This window comes from Oncorhynchus mykiss, chromosome 20 (assembly GCF_013265735.2).
Source record: "Oncorhynchus mykiss isolate Arlee chromosome 20, USDA_OmykA_1.1, whole genome shotgun sequence".
Classification (NCBI taxonomy): Eukaryota; Metazoa; Chordata; class Actinopteri; order Salmoniformes; family Salmonidae; genus Oncorhynchus; species Oncorhynchus mykiss.
Genome location: NC_048584.1, coordinates 44,245,058 through 44,267,290, shown reverse-complemented (window position 1 = coordinate 44,267,290; position 22,233 = coordinate 44,245,058). Strand labels below are relative to the sequence as shown.

General features: G+C 44.4%; 1 protein-coding gene across 4 annotated transcripts in view; it reads right to left on the bottom strand.

Moving 5' to 3' along the window:
• Window positions 1-3,873: 3,873 nt before the first annotated feature.
• The window catches only part of LOC110499566 (CSC1-like protein 2), an 81,430-nt gene continuing 63,070 nt past the window's right edge, over window positions 3,874-22,233 (bottom strand). For all 4 annotated transcript variants that reach the window (XM_036956413.1, XM_036956411.1, XM_036956412.1 and 1 more), the window contains 7 exons: window positions 21,169-21,331; window positions 20,258-20,363; window positions 15,647-15,814; window positions 11,493-11,608; window positions 9,433-9,504; window positions 8,100-8,234; window positions 3,874-7,856 (listed from right to left, as the gene is read on the bottom strand). In XM_036956413.1, coding sequence (XP_036812308.1) covers window positions 7,815-7,856; window positions 8,100-8,234; window positions 9,433-9,504; window positions 11,493-11,608; window positions 15,647-15,814; window positions 20,258-20,363; window positions 21,169-21,331 — 802 coding nt within the window. In that variant the 3' untranslated portion in view covers window positions 3,874-7,814. The remainder of the gene's footprint in view (window positions 7,857-8,099; window positions 8,235-9,432; window positions 9,505-11,492; window positions 11,609-15,646; window positions 15,815-20,257; window positions 20,364-21,168; window positions 21,332-22,233) is intronic.

Genomic DNA, 22,233 nt, shown 5'->3' with positions numbered 1-22,233 from the left:
TCTCAGTCACCAGATCTCAACCCAATATACCATGGTCGTCTCAGTCACCAGATCTCAACCCAATATACCATGGTCGTCTCAGTCACCAGATCTCAACCCAATATACCATGGTCGTCTCAGTCTCCAGATCTCAACCCAATATACCATGGCCTCTCAGTCACCAGATCTCAACCCAATATACCATGGTCGTCTCAGTCACCAGATCTCAACCCAATATACCATGGTCGTCTCAGTCTCCAGATCTCAACCCAATATACCATGGTCGTCTCAGTCACCAGATCTCAACCCAATATACCATGGTCGTCTCAGTCACCAGATCTCAACCCAATATACCATGGTCGTCTCAGTCACCAGATCTCAACCCAATATACCACGGCCTCTCAGTCTCCAGATCTCAACCCAATATACCATGGTCGTCTCAGTCACCAGATCTCAACCCAATATACCATGGTCGTCTCAGTCACCAGATCTCAACCCAATATACCATGGCCTCTCAGTCACCAGATCTCAACCCAATATACCATGGTCGTCTCAGTCTCCAGATCTCAACCCAATATACCATGGTCGTCTCAGTCTCCAGATCTCAACCCAATATACCATGGCCTCTCAGTCACCAGATCTCAACCCAATATACCATGGTCGTCTCAGTCACCAGATCTCAACCCAATATACCATGGTCTCTCAGTCTCCAGATCTCAACCCAATATACCATGGTCGTCTCAGTCACCAGATCTCAACCCAATATACCACGGCCTCTCAGTCACGAGATCTCAACCCAATATACCATGGTCGTCTCAGTCACCAGATCTCAACCCAATATACCATGGTCGTCTCAGTCACCAGATCTCAACCCAATGTACCACGGTCGTCTCAGTCTCCAGATCTCAACCCAATATACCATGGTCGTCTCAGTCACCAGATCTCAACCCAATATACCACGGTCGTCTCAGTCTCCAGATCTCAACCCAATATACCATGGTCGTCTCAGTCACCAGATCTCAACCACATTGAACACTTATTCTGGATCGGCGCCTGAGACAGCGTTTTCCACCACCATCACCAAATGATGTAATTGTCGCATCCCTCCAATAGAGTTCCAGACACCTCGGCGTAGAATCCATGCCAAGGTGCATTGAAGCTGTTCTGATTGGTTGCCCAGCGCCCTATTAAAACACTTTATGTTAGTGTTTACTGTGGCAGTTACCTGGATATCCCACAACGGATTTCAGAGCAGCTTAAAAACTGATCCTTCACATTATGTATCGTTATTATAAATGTTCATATGATAGACTGTTATAACTGGAACGTAGAAAATGTATGCACTCACTAGGGGAAAGTCGCTCTGGGTAAGAGCAGCTGCTAAATGACTCAAATGAAAATATTAATTATTGTACTTGATGCTGTTGCAATATGGATGTCTGTGATTGTGTTCACATGGGCCCTAGTCACAGGGCTGTCTGTAATCGTGTTCACATGGGCCCTAGTCACAGGGCTGTCTGTGATTGTGTTCACATGGGCCCTAGTCACAGGGCTGTCTGTGATTGTGTTCACATGGGCCCTAGTCACAGGGCTGTCTGTAATTGTGTTCACATGGGCCCTAGTCACAGGGCTGTCTGTAATTGTGTTCACATGGGCCCTAGTCAAAGGGCTGTCTGTAATTGTGTTCACATGGGCCCTAGTCACAGGGCTGTCTGTAATCGTGTTCACATGGGCCCTAGTCACAGGGCTGTCTGATTGTGTTCACATGGGCTCTAGTAGTCACAGGGCTGTCTGTAATCGTGTTCACATGGGCTCTAGTCACAGGGCTGTCTGATTGTGTTCACATGGGCTCTAGTAGTCACAGGGCTGTCTGTAATCGTGTTCACATGGGCCCTAGTCACAGGGCTGTCTGTAATTGTGTTCACATGGGCTATAGTAGTCACAGGGCTGTCTATGATTGTGTTCACATGGGCCCTAGTCACAGGGCTGTCTGTGTTCACATGGGCTCTAGTCACAGGGCTGTCTGATTGTGTTCACATGGGCTCTAGTAGTCACAGGGCTGTCTGTAATCGTGTTCACATGGGCCCTAGTCACAGGGCTGTCTGTAATTGTGTTCACATGGGCTCTAGTAGTCACAGGGCTGTCTATGATTGTGTTCACATGGGCCCTAGTCACAGGGCTGTCTGTGTTCACATGGGCTCTAGTCACAGGGCTGTCTGATTGTGTTCACATGGGCTCTAGTAGTCACAGGGCTGTCTGTAATTGTGTTCACATGGGCTCTAGTAGTCACAGGGCTGTCTATGATTGTGTTCACATGGGCCCTAGTCACAGGGCTGTCTGTGTTCACATGGGCCCTAGTCACAGGGCTGTCTGTGCCAAAAAGATAATATATTCCATTTAGCGTTTATAAACTCAGCAAAAGAAACATCCTCTCACTGCCAACTGCGTTTATTTTCAGCAAACTTAACATGTGTAAATATTTGTATGAACATAACAAGATTCAACAACTGAGACATAAACTGAACAAGTTCCACAGACATGTGACTAACAGAAATGGAATAATGTGTCCCTGAACAAAGGGGGAGGGTCAAAATCAAAAGTAACAGTCAGTATCTGATGTGGCCACCAGCTGCATTAAGTACTGTAGTGCATCTCCTCCTCATGGACTGCACCAGATTTGACAGTTCTTGCTGTGAGATGTTACCCCACTCTTCCACCAAGGCACCTGCAAAGTTCCCAGACATTTCTGGGGGGAATGGCCCTAGTCCTCACCCTCCGATCCAACAGGGCCCAGACATTCCTGTCTGCAGGAAATCACTCACAGAACGAGCAGTATGGCTGGTGACATTGTCATGCTGGAGGGTCATGTCAGGATGAGCCTGCAGGAAGGGTACCACATGAGGGAGGATGATGTCTTCCCTGTAACGCACAGCGTTGAGATTGCCTGCAATGACAACAAGCTCAGTCCGATGATGCTGTGACACACCGCCCCAGACCGTGATGGATCCTACACCTCCAAATCGATCCTGCTCCAGAGTACAGGCCTCAGTGTAACGCTCATTCCTGACGACAACCATCACCCCTGGTGAGACAAAACCGTGACTTGTCAGTGAATAGCGCTTTTTGCCAGTCCTGTCTGGTCCAGTGACGGTGGGTTTGTGCCCATAGGCGACGTTGTTGCCGGTGATGTCTGGTGAGGACCTGCCTTACAACAGGCCTACAAGCCCTCAGTCCAGCCTCTCTCAGCCTATTGCAGACTGTCTGAGCACTGATGGAGGGATTGTGCGTTCCTGGTATAACTCAAACAGTTGTTGTTGCCATCCTGTACCTTTTCCGCAGGTGTGATGTTCGGATGTACCGATCCTGTGCAGGTGTTGTTACACGTGGTCTGCCACTGCGAGGACGATCAGCTGTCCGTCCTGGCTCCCTGTAGCGCTGTCTTAGGCGTCTTACAGTAGGGACATTGCAATTTATTGCCCTGGCCACATCTGCAGTCCTCATGCCTCCTTGCAGCATGCCTAAGGCACGTTCATGCAGATGCTCAGGGACCCTGGGCATCTTTCTTTTGGTGTTTTTCAGAGTCAGTAGAAAGGTCTCTTTAGTGTCCTAAGTTTTCATAACTGTGACCTTAATTGCCTACCGTCTGTAAACTGTTAGTGTCTTAATGACCGTTCCACAGGTGCATGTTCATTAATTGTTTATGGTTCATTGAACAAGCATGGGAAACAGTGTTTAAACCTTTTACAATGAAGATCTGTTAAGTTATTTGCATTTATTTTCAATTATCTTTGAAAAGAAAAGGGTCCTTTATTTTGCTGAGTTTATAATGACACTGTTCTCAGAGACCAACTGATAAACGTTACACTTAAAAAAAAATAACACGTTTGATAAATCCTGAGTGCATCATTTTACTGTACAGAATCAGACACTACATTGGACTAGTTATACAGAGTACATTAAATGTGTACTAGACACTAGATTTGTTACTTGGTTTATGCATATAATAGGAAAGCTGCTCAGCATGTATGGTTCAGCCCACTGACTGACTGACTGACTGACTGACTGATTAGTGCTACGAAAACATTTCAAAAGGACATATGTTTCATATTTATTGATGCGTTTCCACAATGTGGAACCAAGACTTTAAACAGGACAGGTGAAATGTTTCAGAAATGACAGTTATATAGGAGATATGCACATAGCCAGGCTAAACCAGACAATGCTCAGAAGGGTATACCACAAAGCAAGATCAATGAGTTAGCCAGCTAATTTGCCTTAAATATTCTGAAATATATATATATATATATATTTTTTTTTTAGAAAGATGAGCTTGAAATGGGAATGTTCTCGATGACTCAACAACCAAAACGCACATCTCTGAGTTTAGCTTTCTTAAATTACCTCAGAAAAATCAAATCATTATTATATCTAATAGTTGGCTAAGTCGTTGATTCGGCTTGGTTATAATAGACCCCTGAGGTTCAACCAGGATAGATCTGTTCTGCCACAAGGCAACACTTTGGAAGGAAAACTAAGCCGGTCAGTGGAATATTGTAACGACTTGAAGAGAGCAACATGACATCGTGAGTTATGGCGGCTGAATTACTTGAAAGATAAAAAGGTCAGAGTACAGAGAAGGAAAAATATAAAAACAACGAAGTTGGTGTCATCCATTTTGTTTTTCCGCTGATAAATCGGGATAGTGTGTTGAAGGGAAACAACATAAACAAAACACCAGCATCTAAAAACCCGCTGATCACGTCTTCCTGCATTAAGACTCATTGTCTGCGTCCCACATAGCGCCTGTCTACATGTCAACATATTAACAACACCGCGTACGATACAGCACTGTAGCTGAGTGATGGCAGTTGGGGGACATTGTCATTTCTATCAATGCTCAATGATCATTTTAACTTTTAAATTTTTTTTAATTTGACATTATAGACCACTACATGATAAGAGTATCTCGCTGATGTCACAATTCGTGTTGTCATTGGATGACGCTAGGCATCCTTAAACCAATCAGAGCTCATCTAGAGTCGGCAGAACTCGGTAGACTATCTTTTAAAAGCTCGTTATCTCGTTCCCCCCCCCCCCCCACCAAAAAAACCAAATGTTCAAACCAACAGTGAAATAAATCTTTAGTACAGTGACAAACACCAAAATAAAGAGACTCGTCTTGTATAGGAACTTGTATGCTATGAGAGCAGTTCGATGAGATAGATAGAACTAGTGAACACGGACCAGTCAAAAGGTCGGGGTCACATTCAGTAGGCAAACGTTGTGGAACGTTGTAGAACGTTGCAGATAGAAATGTCATGAATAGAGTTGCCACGATTCCTTATTCTACATTTCAGAGGCATATTTTGTTCGACATAACATAAATCTGAACGTTCAACCACGTTGTGCCCCGACCCCTGCTGAACGCGACCCCAGGGAGTCCTGGGGGAACTACATGTACAGGTCACAGACCAAGAGTTCAAGGGTCGAGTTCTCCCTCTACAGAGGAACGTTGTCCCACAGAGCCCTGGCTGGGAGAGGAGGACTGGCTGAGGTTGCAAAATTACGGAAACTTTCAAAGTTCCTCGGTTTTTTCCCAGAAATCCCTTATTCCAAGAAACTTCTAACCAAGATGTGAAAAACCTAGGAACTCTGGGACAATTTTGTGAATTTTGCAACCATAGTTGTGGGACACAAAACAGTGTACAGGGTGGGCTGTCATATCCACTTCATATGTGCTTCCTGGGGACATCATCTAGGGGTTTCTCCGCTGTCTTCCTCCTTCAGTTATGTTAGGGCTCCATTAGGGCTCCATTAGGGCTCAGTCTGGAGCCGCAGTCCCACTTCTCTGGGCAGAACCGGCCAGGAGACAGAGAAACCGTGTTGTTTACGAGGTACAGTATCCATGTTACATGATCCATTCATCCAGTTACGTCATTTTAACGTCGAAACAGTAGTTAAGTAATTAAAGTTCTCAGACCAACTTAAAATAACCATGCCTAGAAAATAAATACAAAATAAAATAAAAAAAGAGGCTATTTTACAAATCCCAAGTTTTTGTTGCTGAACAACATCGAAAAAAGCTAAACATAAAAGTAAACAGCAATGAGGGAGTGTTAGTTCAGTTTGTTACAGAGTGGTCATCGTCATAGCGATCACCTTCCTTTTTACACAGGGCTGGAACCGCCCAGAGACTCCCGGAGACGGTCGGGACAGAGTAGGGGGAGACCAGAGCAGGCGAACATTGTGACGCTGACGGACATTTCATCTCCGTCTTCTCATATAAAGCTGCTTGTTGTGAAGCAGCCTCTCGTGCAGAGACTATTAAGGATGCAGGCAGAACAGGCAAACGATTAGGGGAAATAAAGATCCCTCCAACCCCTCTGAAGTCCGAGGCATGCCCGAGTTGCTATTCTAGACCTCTAGCAAGCCAGACTCAAGGTTCTGTGAGGAGGAAAACACATGCGAGCCAAAGCCACATCACCCCACTAAGCCAAGCCAGTGTAGGGCACAGACACACACCTATCCTTCTCTTCAAGTGCAATAGTCGTAGTTTTAAGGAAATCTAGACAGATAGCTAGTCCCCCCACTTCACAGTCCCGAGCCTCAGTTCAGAGGCAGCTCTAGATCAACAGTTGGAAGAGGGAGTTAACTACTGCTAAGTGTCCCTGCGTGACTTTGCCTTCAGAAAAGATAGATTCGTCATGAAGGAAGATTTCAGAGAGAGTAGAGTCCTAGCTAGTCCTAGCGCCAGAGTAGAGTCTTATAGTAGAGTCCTAGCGCCAGACTAGAGTCCTACAGTAGTCCTAGCGCTGGAGTAGAGTCCTACAGTAGAGTCCTAGCGCCGGGGTAGAGTCCTACAGTAGAGTCCTAGCGCCAGACTAGAGTCCTACAGTAGAGTCCTAGCGCCAGACTAGAGTCCTACAGTAGAGTCCTAGCGCCGGAGTAGAGTCCTACAGTAGAGTCCTAGCGCCAGACTAGAGTCCTACAGTAGAGTCCTAGCGCCCAACTAGAGTCCTACAGTAGTCCTAGCGCCAGACTAGAGTCCTACAGTAGAGTCCTAGCGCCCAACTAGAGTCCTACAGTAGTCCTAGCGCCAGACTAGAGTCCTACAGTAGAGTCCTAGCGCCAGACTAGAATCCTACAGTAGTCCTAGCGCCCGACTAGAGTCCTACAGTAGAGTCCTAGCGCCAGACTAGAGTCCTACAGTAGAGTCCTAGTGCCAGACTAGAGTCCTACAGTAAAGTCCTAGCGCCGAGTTTTACAGTAGAGTCCTACAGTAGAGTCCTAGCGCCAGTGTAGAGTCCTACAGTAGAGTCCTAGCGCCGAAATAGAGTCCTACAGTAGTCTTAGCGCCGGGGTAGAGTCCAACAGTAGAGTCTGAGTGTCAGAGTTGCATCCTAGCAAGAGAATCCTAGAGAAGCAGTTGTTGATAGAGGTCTTTAGTAAGTAGTCTTCCTTTGTTAGTTAATGTAGACAGTAGTCCACCGCTCTCTCTCTCTCGTCTTTGCATGTTGGTGTTAGTGTAGTCTCTCTGGGGGGGAAAGATATGCTGGAGAACTGTGGTCCATGGCCTAAGCTGAAGAGGAGTGAAAGGCATGAGAAAGGTAATTGTGTTGCTTTGTTCGTTAGTGTAGACAGAGAAATAGTCCCTCTCTCTTGACTCGAGGTGTTTAAGGTTTAGTGGTCTCTCTTCATGTCTTATAGAGCTGTCTGTCAGTCCGTTTCAGCTCCGTAGCTTCATTCACTAGACCAGCGCATCCATCACGTCAGTCACATTACACCTTAGTCTCTTCTTCTCTCTCCCCGTCCTCGGTCTCCGGCATCCCCTCACGTCAGTGCCGCACCTCGTTAGCGAGAAGACTGTCCTCACCACTCTGGAAGGACAAAAGGGAGCAGAATAAGTCACGGTCCATTAACTTGCAGAGAACTGCTCGAGGACACACACACACCGAGGAGTTAGAAGCTGCAGGACTCAAGAGCACAACGGCAGGCAATGCTACTGCATCTATACTACAATCGCCCTCTGGCTCACTCCGCAGCAGATTTTTCCAGTCAAAGCTGGGATACGAACCAGCAACCTCCAGTTGCTGGCCCGCTTCTTAAAACCACTAGGCTACCTGGAAGTCGGCCTCATTGAGGCTGTTCCCCACTTGGATGATCTCCTCGTCCTGCGAGCCCTCGCTGACCCCGCTGCCAGCAGAACCCAGCTCTTCTAAGCTGGGATCCTGGAGCACCGAGGCAATGTACATCTGCTGTTGATGAGAAAGAAGAGAGGAGAGAGGGACGACATGAGGGAGGAGTAGAGAGGAGAGAGGAACGACATGAGGGAGGAGTAGAGAGGAGAGAGGAACGACATGAGGGAGGAGTAGAGAGGAGAGGAACGACATGAGGGAGGAGTAGAGAGGAGAGAGGGACGACATGAGGGAGGAGTAGAGAGGAACGACATGAGGGAGGAGTAGAGAGGAGAGAGGGACGACATGAGGGAGGAGTAGAGAGGAGAGAGGGACGACATGAGGGAGGAGTAGAGAGGAGAGAGGGGACGACATGAGGGAGGAGTAGAGAGGAGAGAGGGACGACATGAGGGAGGAGTAGAGAGTAGAGAGGGGACGACATGAGGGAGGAGTAGAGAGGAGAAGAATGGAGAAGGAAACAGGTCAGTGTGTGATATGGAAATAGATTAAAGTGAAGCGTTTTTCTTTCATTTATGCTTTGGCCACAAACACAAGTATAGACGAGCCAACAGCATCATTTGGGTATGAGTGGACAGCTACTTTAACATCCATACTGGGTGTGCTAGTGTGGATATTGTAACCAAGCTGGGGATTAAATGGTAGCATGGAGACTAGGCTGAGTAAATGGTAGCATGGAGACTAGGCTGAGTAAATGGTAGCATGGAGGCTGGCTGAGTAAATGGCAGCATGGAGGCTGGCTGAGTAAATGGTAGAATGGAGGCTGACTGAGTAAATGGCAGAATGGAGGCTGGCTGAGTAAATAGTAGAATGGAGGCTGGCTGAATAAATGGTAGCATGGAGTCTGGCTGAGTAAATGGTAGAATGGAGGCTGGCTGAGTAAATGGTAGCATGTAGGCTGGCTGAGTAAATGGCAGAATGGAGGCTGGCTGAGTAAATGGCAGAATGGAGGCTGGCTGAGTAAATGGCAGAATGGAGGCTGGCTGAGTAAATGGTAGAATGGAGGCTGGCTGAGTAGATGGCAGTTTCTGCTGACTTATTGGAGGGAGATGAGGTAAAGGTGTCAGCATGCTTCAGTTCGGCTGCCGCCCAGCTTAAGGGACACAAGCTTAGGCTCCGAAACTTCATTTTCTGACTAAATGTAAAAAATCTAAAACAATTAGAGTGTTGTGTTTCAGGAAAAGACCCTCATCGAAGTCCAAAAAGAATGAGAACGTGACAACATGTGGTGATAATGTAGGAACGGTTCAGTGGTACTTACTGCTGACTTATTGGAGGGAGAGGTTCGTGCTGGATGACCGTTCTCCACCCCATCCACATTCTCCACGTCAATCTGGGGGGGGGGGGGGGGGGCAAAGAGATGGGAGAAAATATCCTCATAATAATAATAATGACAATATAATATATAATTCACAGTGATGACTTTTATACTATATCACCCTCAAACTCAACTCTGGACCTCGAAGCCAGTTCCAATGCTTGTTTTCATTGTTCCCCTCTAACCAGGGACTGATTTAGACCTGAGACACCAGGTGGGTGATTCCCTTCTAATCAGGGACTGATTTAGACCTGGGACACCAGGTGGGTGATTCCCCTCTAACCAGGGACTGATTTAGACCTGAGACACCAGGTGGGTTTATTCCCCTCTAATCAGGGACTGATTTAGCCCTGGGACACCAGGTGGGTGATTGTCCTCTAATCAGGGACTGATTTAGACCTGGGACACCAGGTGGGTGATTCCCCTCTAATCAGGGACTGATTTAGACCTGAGACACCAGGTGGGTGATTCCCCTCTAATCAGGGACTGATTTAGACCTGGGACACCAGGTGGGTGATTCCCCTCTAATCAGGGACTGATTTAGACCTGGGACACCAGGTGGGTGATTCCCCTCTAATCAGGGACTGGTTTAGACCTGAGACACCAGGTGGGTGATTCCCCTCTAATCAGGGACTGATTTAGACCTGGGACACCAGGTGGGTGATTCCCCTCTAATCAGGGACTGATTTAGACCTGGGACACCAGGTGGGTGATTGTCCTCTAATCAGGGACTGATTTAGACCTGGGACACCAGGTGGGCGATTCCCCTCAAATCAGGGACCGATTTAGACTTGGGACACCAGGTGGGTGATTCCCCTCTAATCAGGGACTGATTTAGCCCTGGGACACCAGGTGGGTGATTCTCCTCTAATCAGGGACTGATTTAGCCCTGGGACACCAGGTGGGTGATTCCCCTCTAATCAGGGACTGATTTAGCCCTGGGACACCAGGTGGGCGATTCCCCTCTAATCAGGGACTGATTTAGCCCTGGGACACCAGGTGGGTGATTCCCCTCTAATCAGGGACTGATTTAGCCCTGGGACACCAGGTGGGCGATTCCCCTCTAATCAGGGCCTGATTTAGACCTGGGACACCAGGTGGGTGATTCCCCTCTAATCAGGGACTGATTTAGACCTGGGACACCAGGTGGGTGATTCCCCTATAATCAGGAACTGATTTAGACCTGGGACACCAGGTGGGTGATTGTCCTCTAATCAGGGACTGATTTAGACCTGGGACACCAGGTGGGCGATTCCCCTCAAATCAGGGACTGATTTAGACTTGGGACACCAGGTGGGTGATTCCCCTCTAATCAGGGACTGATTTAGCCCTGGGACACCAGGTGGGTGATTCCCCTCTAATCAGGGACTGATTTAGCCCATGGACACCAGGTGGGTGATTCCCCTCTAATCAGGGCCTGATTTAGACCTGGGACACCAGCTGGGTGCAATTAATTATCAGGTTAATTAACAGAAAACCAATGGGCTCCGGACTTAGCTGTGTAAGAGTTGAATACTTCTGATATATCATCCTAAGAGTTTTCCACGTGAGATGTACTACTGCTCTAAGATTATAATAATGTAGACGTGTTTATAAATGCTATATTATAAACTGGGTGGTTCGAGCCCTGAATGCTGATTGGCTGACCGCCGTGGTATGTCAGACCCGTATACCACAACTATGACAAAACACTAATTTTTACTCCACTAATTTTACGTTGGTATCCAGTTTATAACAGCAATAAGGCACCTCGGGGGTTTGTGGTATATGGCCGATGTACTCCGCGTTGCGTCGTGCATAAGAACAGCCCTTAGCCATGGTATATTGGCCATATACCACACCCCCTCGGGCCTTATTGCTTAAAGTCATATTGCATACAGGATCGATATGGCACAAGATAGTGTTCTCAATGATTTTCCTAGTTAAATAAAGACAGAATTAAATTAAATCCACTTCAACATTATAAATGAGAGGTTTCTCTGGCGGGTGTGTTTGTTTTTTACCTTGTAGTTGTGAGCGCTGAGATATTTGAAGTGTCCGAAGCAGACATGGGACAAGCAGACGATGATGGTGATGATCAGGACGCTGAAGGTAAACATAGAGGTAGGGGCTGAGAAACCTGAGAGAATGAGAGAAGAGAAAGAGAGAGGCCACGAGAGAGACAGGAGAGGAGAGAGACACAGGAGAGGAGAGAGAGACACAGGAGAGGAGAGAGAGAGAGAGAGACAGGAGAGGAGAGAGAGACAGGAGAGGAGAGAGCAAAAGAGCAGAATTAAGCCGATACCCAGTAATGATCAAAATCCAGAAAATAACATTTAAATTCTACAACCACCTAAAAGGAAGCGATTCCCAAACCTTCCACAACAAAGCCATCACCTACAGAGAGATGAACATGGAGAAGAGTCCCCTAAGCAAGCTGGTCCTGGGGCTCTGTTCACAAACACCCCAGGACAGCAGCACAATTAGACCCAACCAAATCATAAGAAAACAAAAAGATAATTACTTGACACATTGGAAAGAATTAACAAAAAAACTGAGCAAACTAGAATGCTATTTGGCCCTAACCAGAGACCACTGTGACCCAAAATTAAGGAAAGCTTTGACTATGTACAGACTCGGTGAGCATAGCCTTGCTATTGAGAAAGGCCGCCGTAGGCAGACATGGCTCTCAAGAGAAGACAGGCTATGTGCTCACTGCCCACAAAATGAGGTGGAAACTGAGCTGCACTTCCTAACCTCCTGCCCAATGTATGACCATATTAGAGACACATATTTCCCTCAGATTACACAGATCCACAAAAGAATTTGAAAACAAACCCAAGTTTGAAAAACTCCCATATCTACTGGGTGAAATTCCACAGTGTGCCATCACAGCAGCAAGATTTGTGACCTGTTGCCATGAGAAAAGGGCAACCAGTGAAGAACAAACACCATTGTAAATACAACCCATATTTATGCTTATTTATTGTACTTTAACTATTTGTACATCGTTACAACACGGTATATAGACATAATATGACATTAGAAATGTCTATTCTTTTGGAACTTCTGTGAGTGAATATATATATAATATGATATTTGTAATGTCTTTACTGTTCTGTATGTTTACTGTTACATTTATTGGTTATTTCACTTCTATTTACTATCCATTTCATTTGCTTTGGTAAATTAAATTAATGTTAACATGTGTTTCCCATGCCGATAAAGCCCTTAAATTGAGAGCGAGGGTAGACACAGGAAAACCTGGCTCCCTGTACAGGAAAGGCTGTGCAACCACTGCACCACAGCAGAACCTGGCTCCCTGTAGAGGAAAGGCTGTGCAACCACTGCACCACAGCAGAACCTGGCTCCCTGTAGAGGAAAGGCTGTGCAACCACTGCACCACAGCAGAACCTGGCTCCCTGTAGAGGAAAGGCTGTGCAACCACTGCACAACAGCAGAACCTGGCTCCCTGTAGAGGAAAGGCTGTGCAACCACTGCACAACAGCAGAACCTGGCTCCCTGTAGAGGAAAGGCTGTGCAACCACTGCACCACAGCAGAACCTGGCTCCCTGTCGAGGAAAGGCTGTGCAACCACTGCACAACAGCAGAACCTGGCTCCCTGTAGAGGAAAGGCTGTGCAACCACTGCACAACAGCAGAACCTGGCTCCCTGTAGAGGAAAGGCTGTGCAACCACTGCACCACAGCAGAACCTGAGACAGAGCTGCATTTCCTGACAAAATGTAAAAAATCTAAAACAATTTGAGTTGTAATTTCCCCAAAATTGAAACCCTTATTCAAGGTTAAACGCATTCGTAAAGTATTCAGACCCCTTGACCTTTTCCTACTTTTTGTTACATTACACTCCCTCTTCAATCTACACACAATACCCCATAAGGACAAAGCAAAAACAGTTTTTACATTTTTATTCATTACAAATAAAAACCGGTAATATCATATTTATATAAGTATTCAGACCCTTTACTCAGTACTTTGTTGAAGCACCTTTGGCAGCGATTACAGCCTCAAGTCTTCTTGGCTTTGACACTACAAGCTTTGTACACCTGTACTTGGGGAGTTTCTCCCATTCTTCTCTGCAGATTCTATCAAGCTCTGTCAGGTTGGATGGGGAGCGTCGCTGCACAGCTATTTTCAGGTCTCTCCAGAGATGTTCGATTGGGTTCAAGTCCGGGCTCTGGCTGGGCCACTCAAGGACATTCAGAGACTTGTCCCGAAGCCACTCCTGCGTTGTCTTGGCTGTGTGCTTAGGGTCGTTGTCCTGTTGGAAGGTGAACCTTCACCCCAGTCTGCGGTCCTGAGCGCTCTGGTGCAGGTTTTCATCAAGGATCTTTCTGTACTTTGCTCCGTTCATCTTTCCCTTGATACTGCCACCACCATGCTTCCTCGTAGGGATGTTGCCAGGTTTCCTCCAGACACTTGGAATTTAGGCCAAAGAAATCAATCTTGGTTTCATCAGACCAGAGAATCCTGTTTTTCATGGTCAGAGTCTTCGGTGCTTTTTTGGCAAACTCCAAGCAGGTTGTCAGGTGCCTTTTACTGAGGAATGGCTTCCGTCTGGCCACTCTACCATAAAGGCCTGATTTTTGGAGTGCTGCAGAGATGGGAGAACCTTCCAGAAGGACAACCATCTCCACAGAGGAGCTCTGTCAGAGTGACCACCGGGTTCTTGGTCACCTCCCTGACCAAGGCCCTTCTCCCCTGATTGGTCAGTTTGGCTGGGCGGTCAGTTCTAGGAAGAGTCTTTGTGGTTCCAAACTTCTTCCACTTAAGAATGATGGAGGCCACAGTGTTTTTGGGGACCTTCAATGCTGTAGGAATGTGTTGGAACCCTTTTCCAGATCTGTGACTCGACACAATCCTTTGTCCTCAGGGCCTGTTTTTTTCTCTTGACATGTACTGTCAACTACACACATTTGCAAAAATGCCTTGTCATTATGGGGTATTGTGTCTCGACTGATGAAAAAAAAAAAAAAGTAATTCAATCCATTTTAGAATAAGGCTGTAAAGTAACAAAATGTGGAAAAGGGGTCTGAATACTTTCTGAATGTCCTGTATGCTTGAAAATATGGAGAGTGGTACTCAACAATGTGTTGTATTGGATTTGCCCCAAACATAACATTTTGTGTTGTTAGGCTCTAATTTTGAGTGAATAACTCACGGACACTAGAGAACCTTAACCAAGTTGAATTCTTCTTGTCGATACAGCTGTAACTCAGACGCTGACGTGGCTTCCCCCGAGGTGGTATTCATACCCCACTTTGGATGGGGTCTCCTCCATAGCTCTAAACATTGCCTCATTCTTGCTAAGCAGGGAACTCAGTGATATGAGCCTTCAACGGTTTATCCCCTTATCAGTACTGTCATGTGTTTCCCCTTATCAGTACTGTCATGTGTTTCCCCTTATCAGTACTGTCATGTGTTTCCCCTTATCAGTACTGTCATGTGTTTCCCCTTATCAGTACTGTCATGTGTTTCCCCTTATCAGTACTGTCATGTGTTTCCCCTTATCAGTACTGTCATGTGTTTCCCCTTATCAGTACTGTCATGTGTTTCCCCTTATCAGTACTGTCATGTGTTTCCCCTTATCAGTACTGTCATGTGTATCCCCTTATCAGTACTGTCTTGTGTTTTCCCTTATCAGTACTGTCATGTGTTTTCCTTGCACTCAGCCCTTCCCAAGCTTCATTATGTCTCTTTTGTAACTAAAGTTCCTACACGTTTGAGTATAACAATGTTCCAAGTTTAACCTCCAATCCAATAGCATTCAGGGCAAAAGGTTAACTGGTTTCTCCATTCCAACAGCATTCAGGGGAAAAAGTTTACTGGTTTCTCCATTCCAACAGCATTCAGGGCAAACGGTTAAATGGATGCTCCATTTTGTTTTGCAGTATTACTTTAGTGCCTTGTTGCTAACAGATGAGATTTCAGATTTTATGTTTTTATTTTTACAAATGAATTAAACATTATTTCTACATTGACATTATTGGGTATTGTGTGTAGGACAGCTACAACAAAAAAAAAATCTAAATTTTATCTATTTTCAATTCAGGTTGTAACAATAAAATGTTGGATAATGTCAAGGTGTGAACACTTTCTGAAGGCCCTGTATATGAGACGGTTATGGCCCAGAACGGCCACTAGGTGGCGACCACGTACCTGTGCGGAGAGTGGAGAAGAACAGGAGCCAGAAGAGACAGAGGATGGGTGCTGCCACCACCTGGTTGACGGCCCCAGAGTGGATCTTCTTGTCCAGCTTGGAGGGAAGGTAGGCATAGTACATGTTGTAGCGATCTGCCAGGTGTTTCAACAGCATGTACATCAGACCTGGAGAGAGGAGAGGGAGGGGGGAGCAGAGAGAGAGGAGAGGGAGGGGGGAGCAGAGAGAGAGGAGAGGGAGGGGGGAGCGGAGACAGTCAGTGGGCCTAAAAACTAGCTTGTCCCTAAACCCCACTACAGGGGTCCCTTCCCCTCTTCATTTTAGAAATGGAACGTATCCCGGGAATATTGACTGTCAAACATTGACTTATCTTTGTTACTTTCTCATAGTTATTCTGTTAGGTGATAAATAACCTACTAGTCAGGTGATAAATAACCTACTAGTCAGGTGATAAATAACCTACTAGTCAGGTGATAAATAACCTACTAGGCAGGTGATAAATAACCTACTAGACAGGTGATATATAACCTACTAGTCAGGTGATAAATAACCTACTAGTCAGGTGATAAATAACCTACCACAGCCAGGTCATAAATAACCTACTAGACAGGTGATAAATAACCTACTAGTCAGGTGATAAATAACCTACTAGTCAGGTGATAAATAACCTACCACAGCCAGGTGATAAATAACCTACCACAGCCAGGTGATAAATAACCAACTAGTCAGGTGATAAATAACCAACTAGTCAGGTGATAAATAACCTACTAGTCAGGTGATAAATAACCTACTAGTCAGGTGATAAATAACCTAATAGTCAGGTGATAAATAACCTACTAGTCAGGTGATAAATAACCTACTAGTCAGGTGATAAATAACCTACTAGTCAGGTGATAAATAACCTACTAGTCAGGTGATAAATAACCTACTAGTCAGGTGATAAATAACCTACTAGTCAGGTGATATATAACCTACTAGTCAGGTGATATATAACCTACTAGTCAGGTGATATATAACCTACTAGTCAGGTGATATATAACCTACTAGTCAGGTGATATATAACCTACTAGTCAGGTGATAAATAACCTACTAATCAGGTGATAAATAACCTACTAGTCAGGTGATAAATAACCTACTAGTCAGGTGATAAATAACCTACTAGTCAGGTGATAAATAACCTACTAGTCAGGTGATATATAACCTACTAGTCAGGTGATATATAACCTACTAGTCAGGTGATATATAACCTACTAGTCAGGTGATATATAACCTACCACAGCCAGGTGATATATAACCTACCACAGCCAGGTGATAAATAACCTACTAGTCAGGTGATAAATAACCTACCACAGCCAGGTGATAAATAACCTACCACAGCCAGGTGATAAATAACCAACTAGTCAGGTGATAAATAAACAACTAGTCAGGTGATAAATAACCTACTAGTCAGGTGATAAATAACCTACTAGTCAGGTGATAAATAACCTAATAGTCAAGTGATAAATAACCTACTAGTCAGGTGATAAATAACCTACTAGTCAGGTGATAAATAACCTACTAGTCAGGTGATATATAACCTACTAGTCAGGTGATATATAACCTACTAGTCAGGTGATATATAACCTACTAGTCAGGTGATATATAACCTACTAGTCAGGTGATATATAACCTACTAGTCAGGTGATATATAACCTACTAGTCAGGTGATAAATAACCTACTAGTCAGGTGATAAATAACCTACTAGTCAGGTGATAAATAACCTACTAGTCAGTTGATAAATAACCTACTAGTCAGGTGATAAATAACCTACTAGTCAGTTGATAAATAACCTACTAGTCAGTTGATAAATAACCTACTAGTCAGTTGATAAATAACCTACTAGTCAGGTGATAAATAACCTACCACAGCCAGGTGATAAATAACCTACCACAGCCAGGTGATAAATAACCTACTAGTCAGGTGATAAATGACCTACTAGTCAGGTGATAAATAACCTACTAGTCAGGTGATATATATATAACCTACTAGTCAGGTGATATATAACCTACTAGTCAGGTGATATATATAACCTACTAGTCAGGTGATATATAACCTACTAGTCAGGTGATATATAACCTACTAGTCAGGTGATATATAACCTACTAGTCAGGTGATGAATAACCTACTAGTCAGGTGATAAATAACCTACTAGTCAGGTGATATATAACCTACTAGTCAGGTGATATATAACCTACTAGTCAGGTGATATATAACCTACCACAGCCAGGTGATAAATAACCTACTAGTCAGGTGATAAATAACCTACTAGTCAGGTGATATATAACCTACTAGTCAGGTGATATATAACCTACTAGTCAGGTGATATATAACCTACTAGTCAGGTGATATATAACCTACTAGTCAGGTGATATATAACCTACTAGTCAGGTGATATATAACCTACTAGTCAGGTGATGAATAACCTACTAGTCAGGTGATGAATAACCTACTAGTCAGGTGATGAATAACCTACTAGTCAGGTGATGAATAACCTACTAGTCAGGTGATGAATAACCTACTAGTCAGGTGATGAATAACCTACTAGTCAGGTGATGAATAACCTACTAGTCAGGTGATGAATAACCTACTAGTCAGGTGATGAATAACCTACTAGTCAGGTGATGAATAACCTACTAGTCAGGTGATGAATAACCTACTAGTCAGGTGATGAATAACCTACTAGTCAGGTGATGAATAACCTACTAGTCAGGTGATAAATAACCTACCACAGCCAGGTGATAAATAACCTACTAGTCAGGTGATAAATAACCTACTAGTCAGGTGATATATAACCTACTAGTCAGGTGATAAATAACCTACTAGTCAGGTGATAAATAACCTACTAGTCAGGTGATAAATAACCTACTAGTCAGGTGATAAATAACCTACTAGTCAGGTGATAAATAACCTACTAGTCAGGTGATAAATAACCTACTAGTCAGGTGATAAATAACCAACTAGTCAGGTGATAAATAACCAACTAGTCAGGTGATAAATAACCAACTAGTCAGGTGATAAATAACCTACTAGTCAGGTGATAAATAACCAACTAGTCAGGTGATAAATAACCTACTAGTCAGGTGATAAATGACCTACTAGTCTGGTGATAAATAACCTACTAGTCAGGTGATAAATAACCTACTAGTCAGGTGATAAATAACCTACTAGTCTGGTGATAAATAACCTACCACAGCCAGGTGATGGCAAAAAATATTCCCGGGACACACACACATATTTTAGCTACCAAAGCTTTGGGATAGCCAGCCCAATGCATAAAGCCACCCAGTGGGCACACTACGTCATTTCAATGTGGATAATTGGGTTTTATTTGGTTGATACATTGATGAATGAGATTACAACCTATTATCAAACATTGTAAAAGACAGCCAAAAGTTGGTAGATATCCCAATGTGTTATCACTATGTTTTCAACCCTTTAATAAAGCACAACCAAATTCCAACGGAAAACCCAATGTCTGATTTGTGGTTTAGTTGTCACCTAAATATGTTATCACTGAGCTTTGAACCGTTTAAAAAAAAGCATAACCAAGTTGAAATGTGATTGTCAGATATTTATAAAAGGAAACGTAACGTGTTATCACTGTGCTTCATCTCATAGCACAACCCAATGACCTGGATTGCAACTGAGATTTCATTAAAGCTCAAGTGAAGATCAAGATTCTGCACAGATGATTAAATCAATGGTGAAGATCCCCACAGACAAGAGCCCTTTGAACACGTACGCTCTCTATGATGTCATAAGAGAACATGTATTGTTATTGTCACCTCAACGTTCTAAGGTTGAATGTCACACTAGTTTGTAAGAGAGCCTTAACGTTTAGGCTCTCTGCTGTGTTACAAAAGTTCTATTGAATAGTGTTTGACTGACAACGCAACCAAACATCAACATTTAAATCTACTGATTGGCTAGTTCCATCTGTGCTACTGAGTCTGCCTTGAATTCCAGTCTGTCTACAAATGAATAATTGATATGTTGGATCCACTTCGCCATTTCAAGTTAAACAATAGGACTCAATTCAATCAAACTTTAAATCCAGTTTGAATCCATTTTGATTTGATTGAGTCATATTCTTTATGTATGGTGTATTTCAGATCAATCCTGGGTCCAATTTTAACAACAGTAGTTTATGACTCCCTAAACTCATATATAGCATTAGTGATGATATAATTGATAAAGTATGGGTATATTTAATGTGCTCTGTTGAACCTACCCTTTGGAATAACATTGATAGCAACAGTGAATCTGTTAAGTGGAGATTCCTCAACAATTATTCTCAACATAGCACATTGGTAACAGCCTAGTTTTGTTCTTCTTATAGTGGATATTACGGTGAAGATCTGATATTGTTTCAAAGGTACAAATTCAACATGTTTTATACAAGGTTTGTCTATGTTGAAAATGGATTACCATGATGACTTAACCCGGTGGTTGAAATTTCATCTTCAAAACAATAGTTGATGACTTTGTGCAAATCCATTATATTTTCCTCCACGTTGATTTAAACCCTCTGTGCCCAGTGTGCAGTTAGTAACAGTGGATCTCAGCTCACCGAAGGGGACGATGATTGGACAGGTGATGCTGTATGTCATGACCACAGTGAAGACGCACATCATCCAGGCATAGGCCGCCCCGAACTGGAACTCATACGCCTGGTGCTGCAGAGCATAGAAATAGAGTTATAGAACTGGAACTCATACGCCTGGTGCTGCAGAGCATAGAAATAGAGTTATAGAACTGGAACTCATACGAACTGGAACTCACATTAACAGGAGGATATTATTATATGTCCTTAGGGAAGCTTAAGTTCAACAAAAGCATAGTTTGCCTGGGTTGGGGTTCATTCCATTTCAACACAGTCAATTCAGGAAGTAAATTGAAATTTCCTAATTGAAATGTCAGTTTTCTTCCTGAAATGACTGGTTTTAAATGTATTTGACACTGACCCAGTAGCACAGTGTTTCCCAACCCTGGTTCTCCAGGAGACCCAACAGTACAACCCGAAGGACCAGGGTTGGGGAACACTGCAGTAACATATAACCAGAGAGGAAGAGGCGAAGTGAGAGAATTGACTACGCCCCAAAATCTGTCCACATGAAAATACAGCGTTAACCAGTGGAAGTGGGGATTTTATGTATGGAGGTGTGACGTATTTGGTCAACATAAAATGTAATTGCTAATTTGCAACGTGAGGCTTATTTGATCGAATAGAAGTTGTGTGATGTTTAGGTTGTTACGAATGTACTGATTTAAGTGGACGAATGTGGCATTCTGGCAACTTTGACAAAAAATATTTTGTGTTTTATGCCGGACAGTTATTTCCAATGTTAGAGCGGTCAGTCGACTGTCTTGTCAGTCCATAGATAATCTTTGATATAACTATTTTCATCCAACAAGTGATGTAGTTTATGAGATTGAATAACTGAGGTCTTCCTGACCACCAGGTGGCGCTCCTCTACTCACCCTCTTGACGTTGCGTCTCTCGGCAGCAGAGCGAGCCAGACACAGCCGGGTCATATACATGAGCAGACCAGGGATCCTCAGCAGATCCATGGCATTACCGATGAACGCCGACGCGATGACATAGTTCACAAAGAACGCCCCGTTGTCAGGCAGGAACACACACCTGGTGGGGGGGACAGGAAATGACATCGCAACAATAACATACCATTTTCACACTACAGTGCCAACCAGAACCATACTACGCTGGATTGGATTTGTTCTGTTCTCATTGCAGCATGGTTTCTGAAGCGACGTGGGACACGTAACCAGGCCCGGCCCAGTACGGGTCGGGACAACAGTGTGAAAGGGGGATATGACAGACTTACACCCTCCTAAATGACTATCCTAACCCCAAAGCAAACAGCCAGTTCCATAAGGACACAATATGATGAGATAACATGGAAGCTGTTCTGATTGGTCCAGAGGAGATCATTGTTACCTGACAAGGTAGGGCTAAGATAAGAACCACTACGTTAGACTATGAGGTGGGGTAAAGACAGGATATTACATCACAACAACAATATTACTCACTGAATCTCAGACCCTATTCACTCTGGATCTGAGAAGATTGAATAGGTGTGGTAACTCATTCTAACCCTGCTGGCCAGGTGTGGTAACTCATTCTAACCCTCCTGGCCAGGTGTGGTAACTCATTCTAACCCTGCTGGCCAGGTGTGGTAACTCATTCTAACCCTGCTGGCCAGGTGTGGTAACTCATTCTACCCCTGCTGGCCAGGTGTGGTAACTCATTCTACCCCTGCTGGCCAGGTGTGGTAACTCATTCTAACCCTGCTGGCCAGGTGTGGTAACTCATTCTAACCCTGCTGGCCAGGTGTGGTAACTCATTCTACCCCTGCTGGCCAGGTGTGGTAACTCATTCTAACCCTGCTGGCCAGGTGTGGTAACTCATTCTACCCCTGCTGGCCAGGTGTGGTAACTCATTCTAACCCTGCTGGCCAGGTGTGGTAACTCATTCTAACTCTGCTGGCCAGGTGTGGTAACTCATTCTAACCCTGCTGGCCAGGT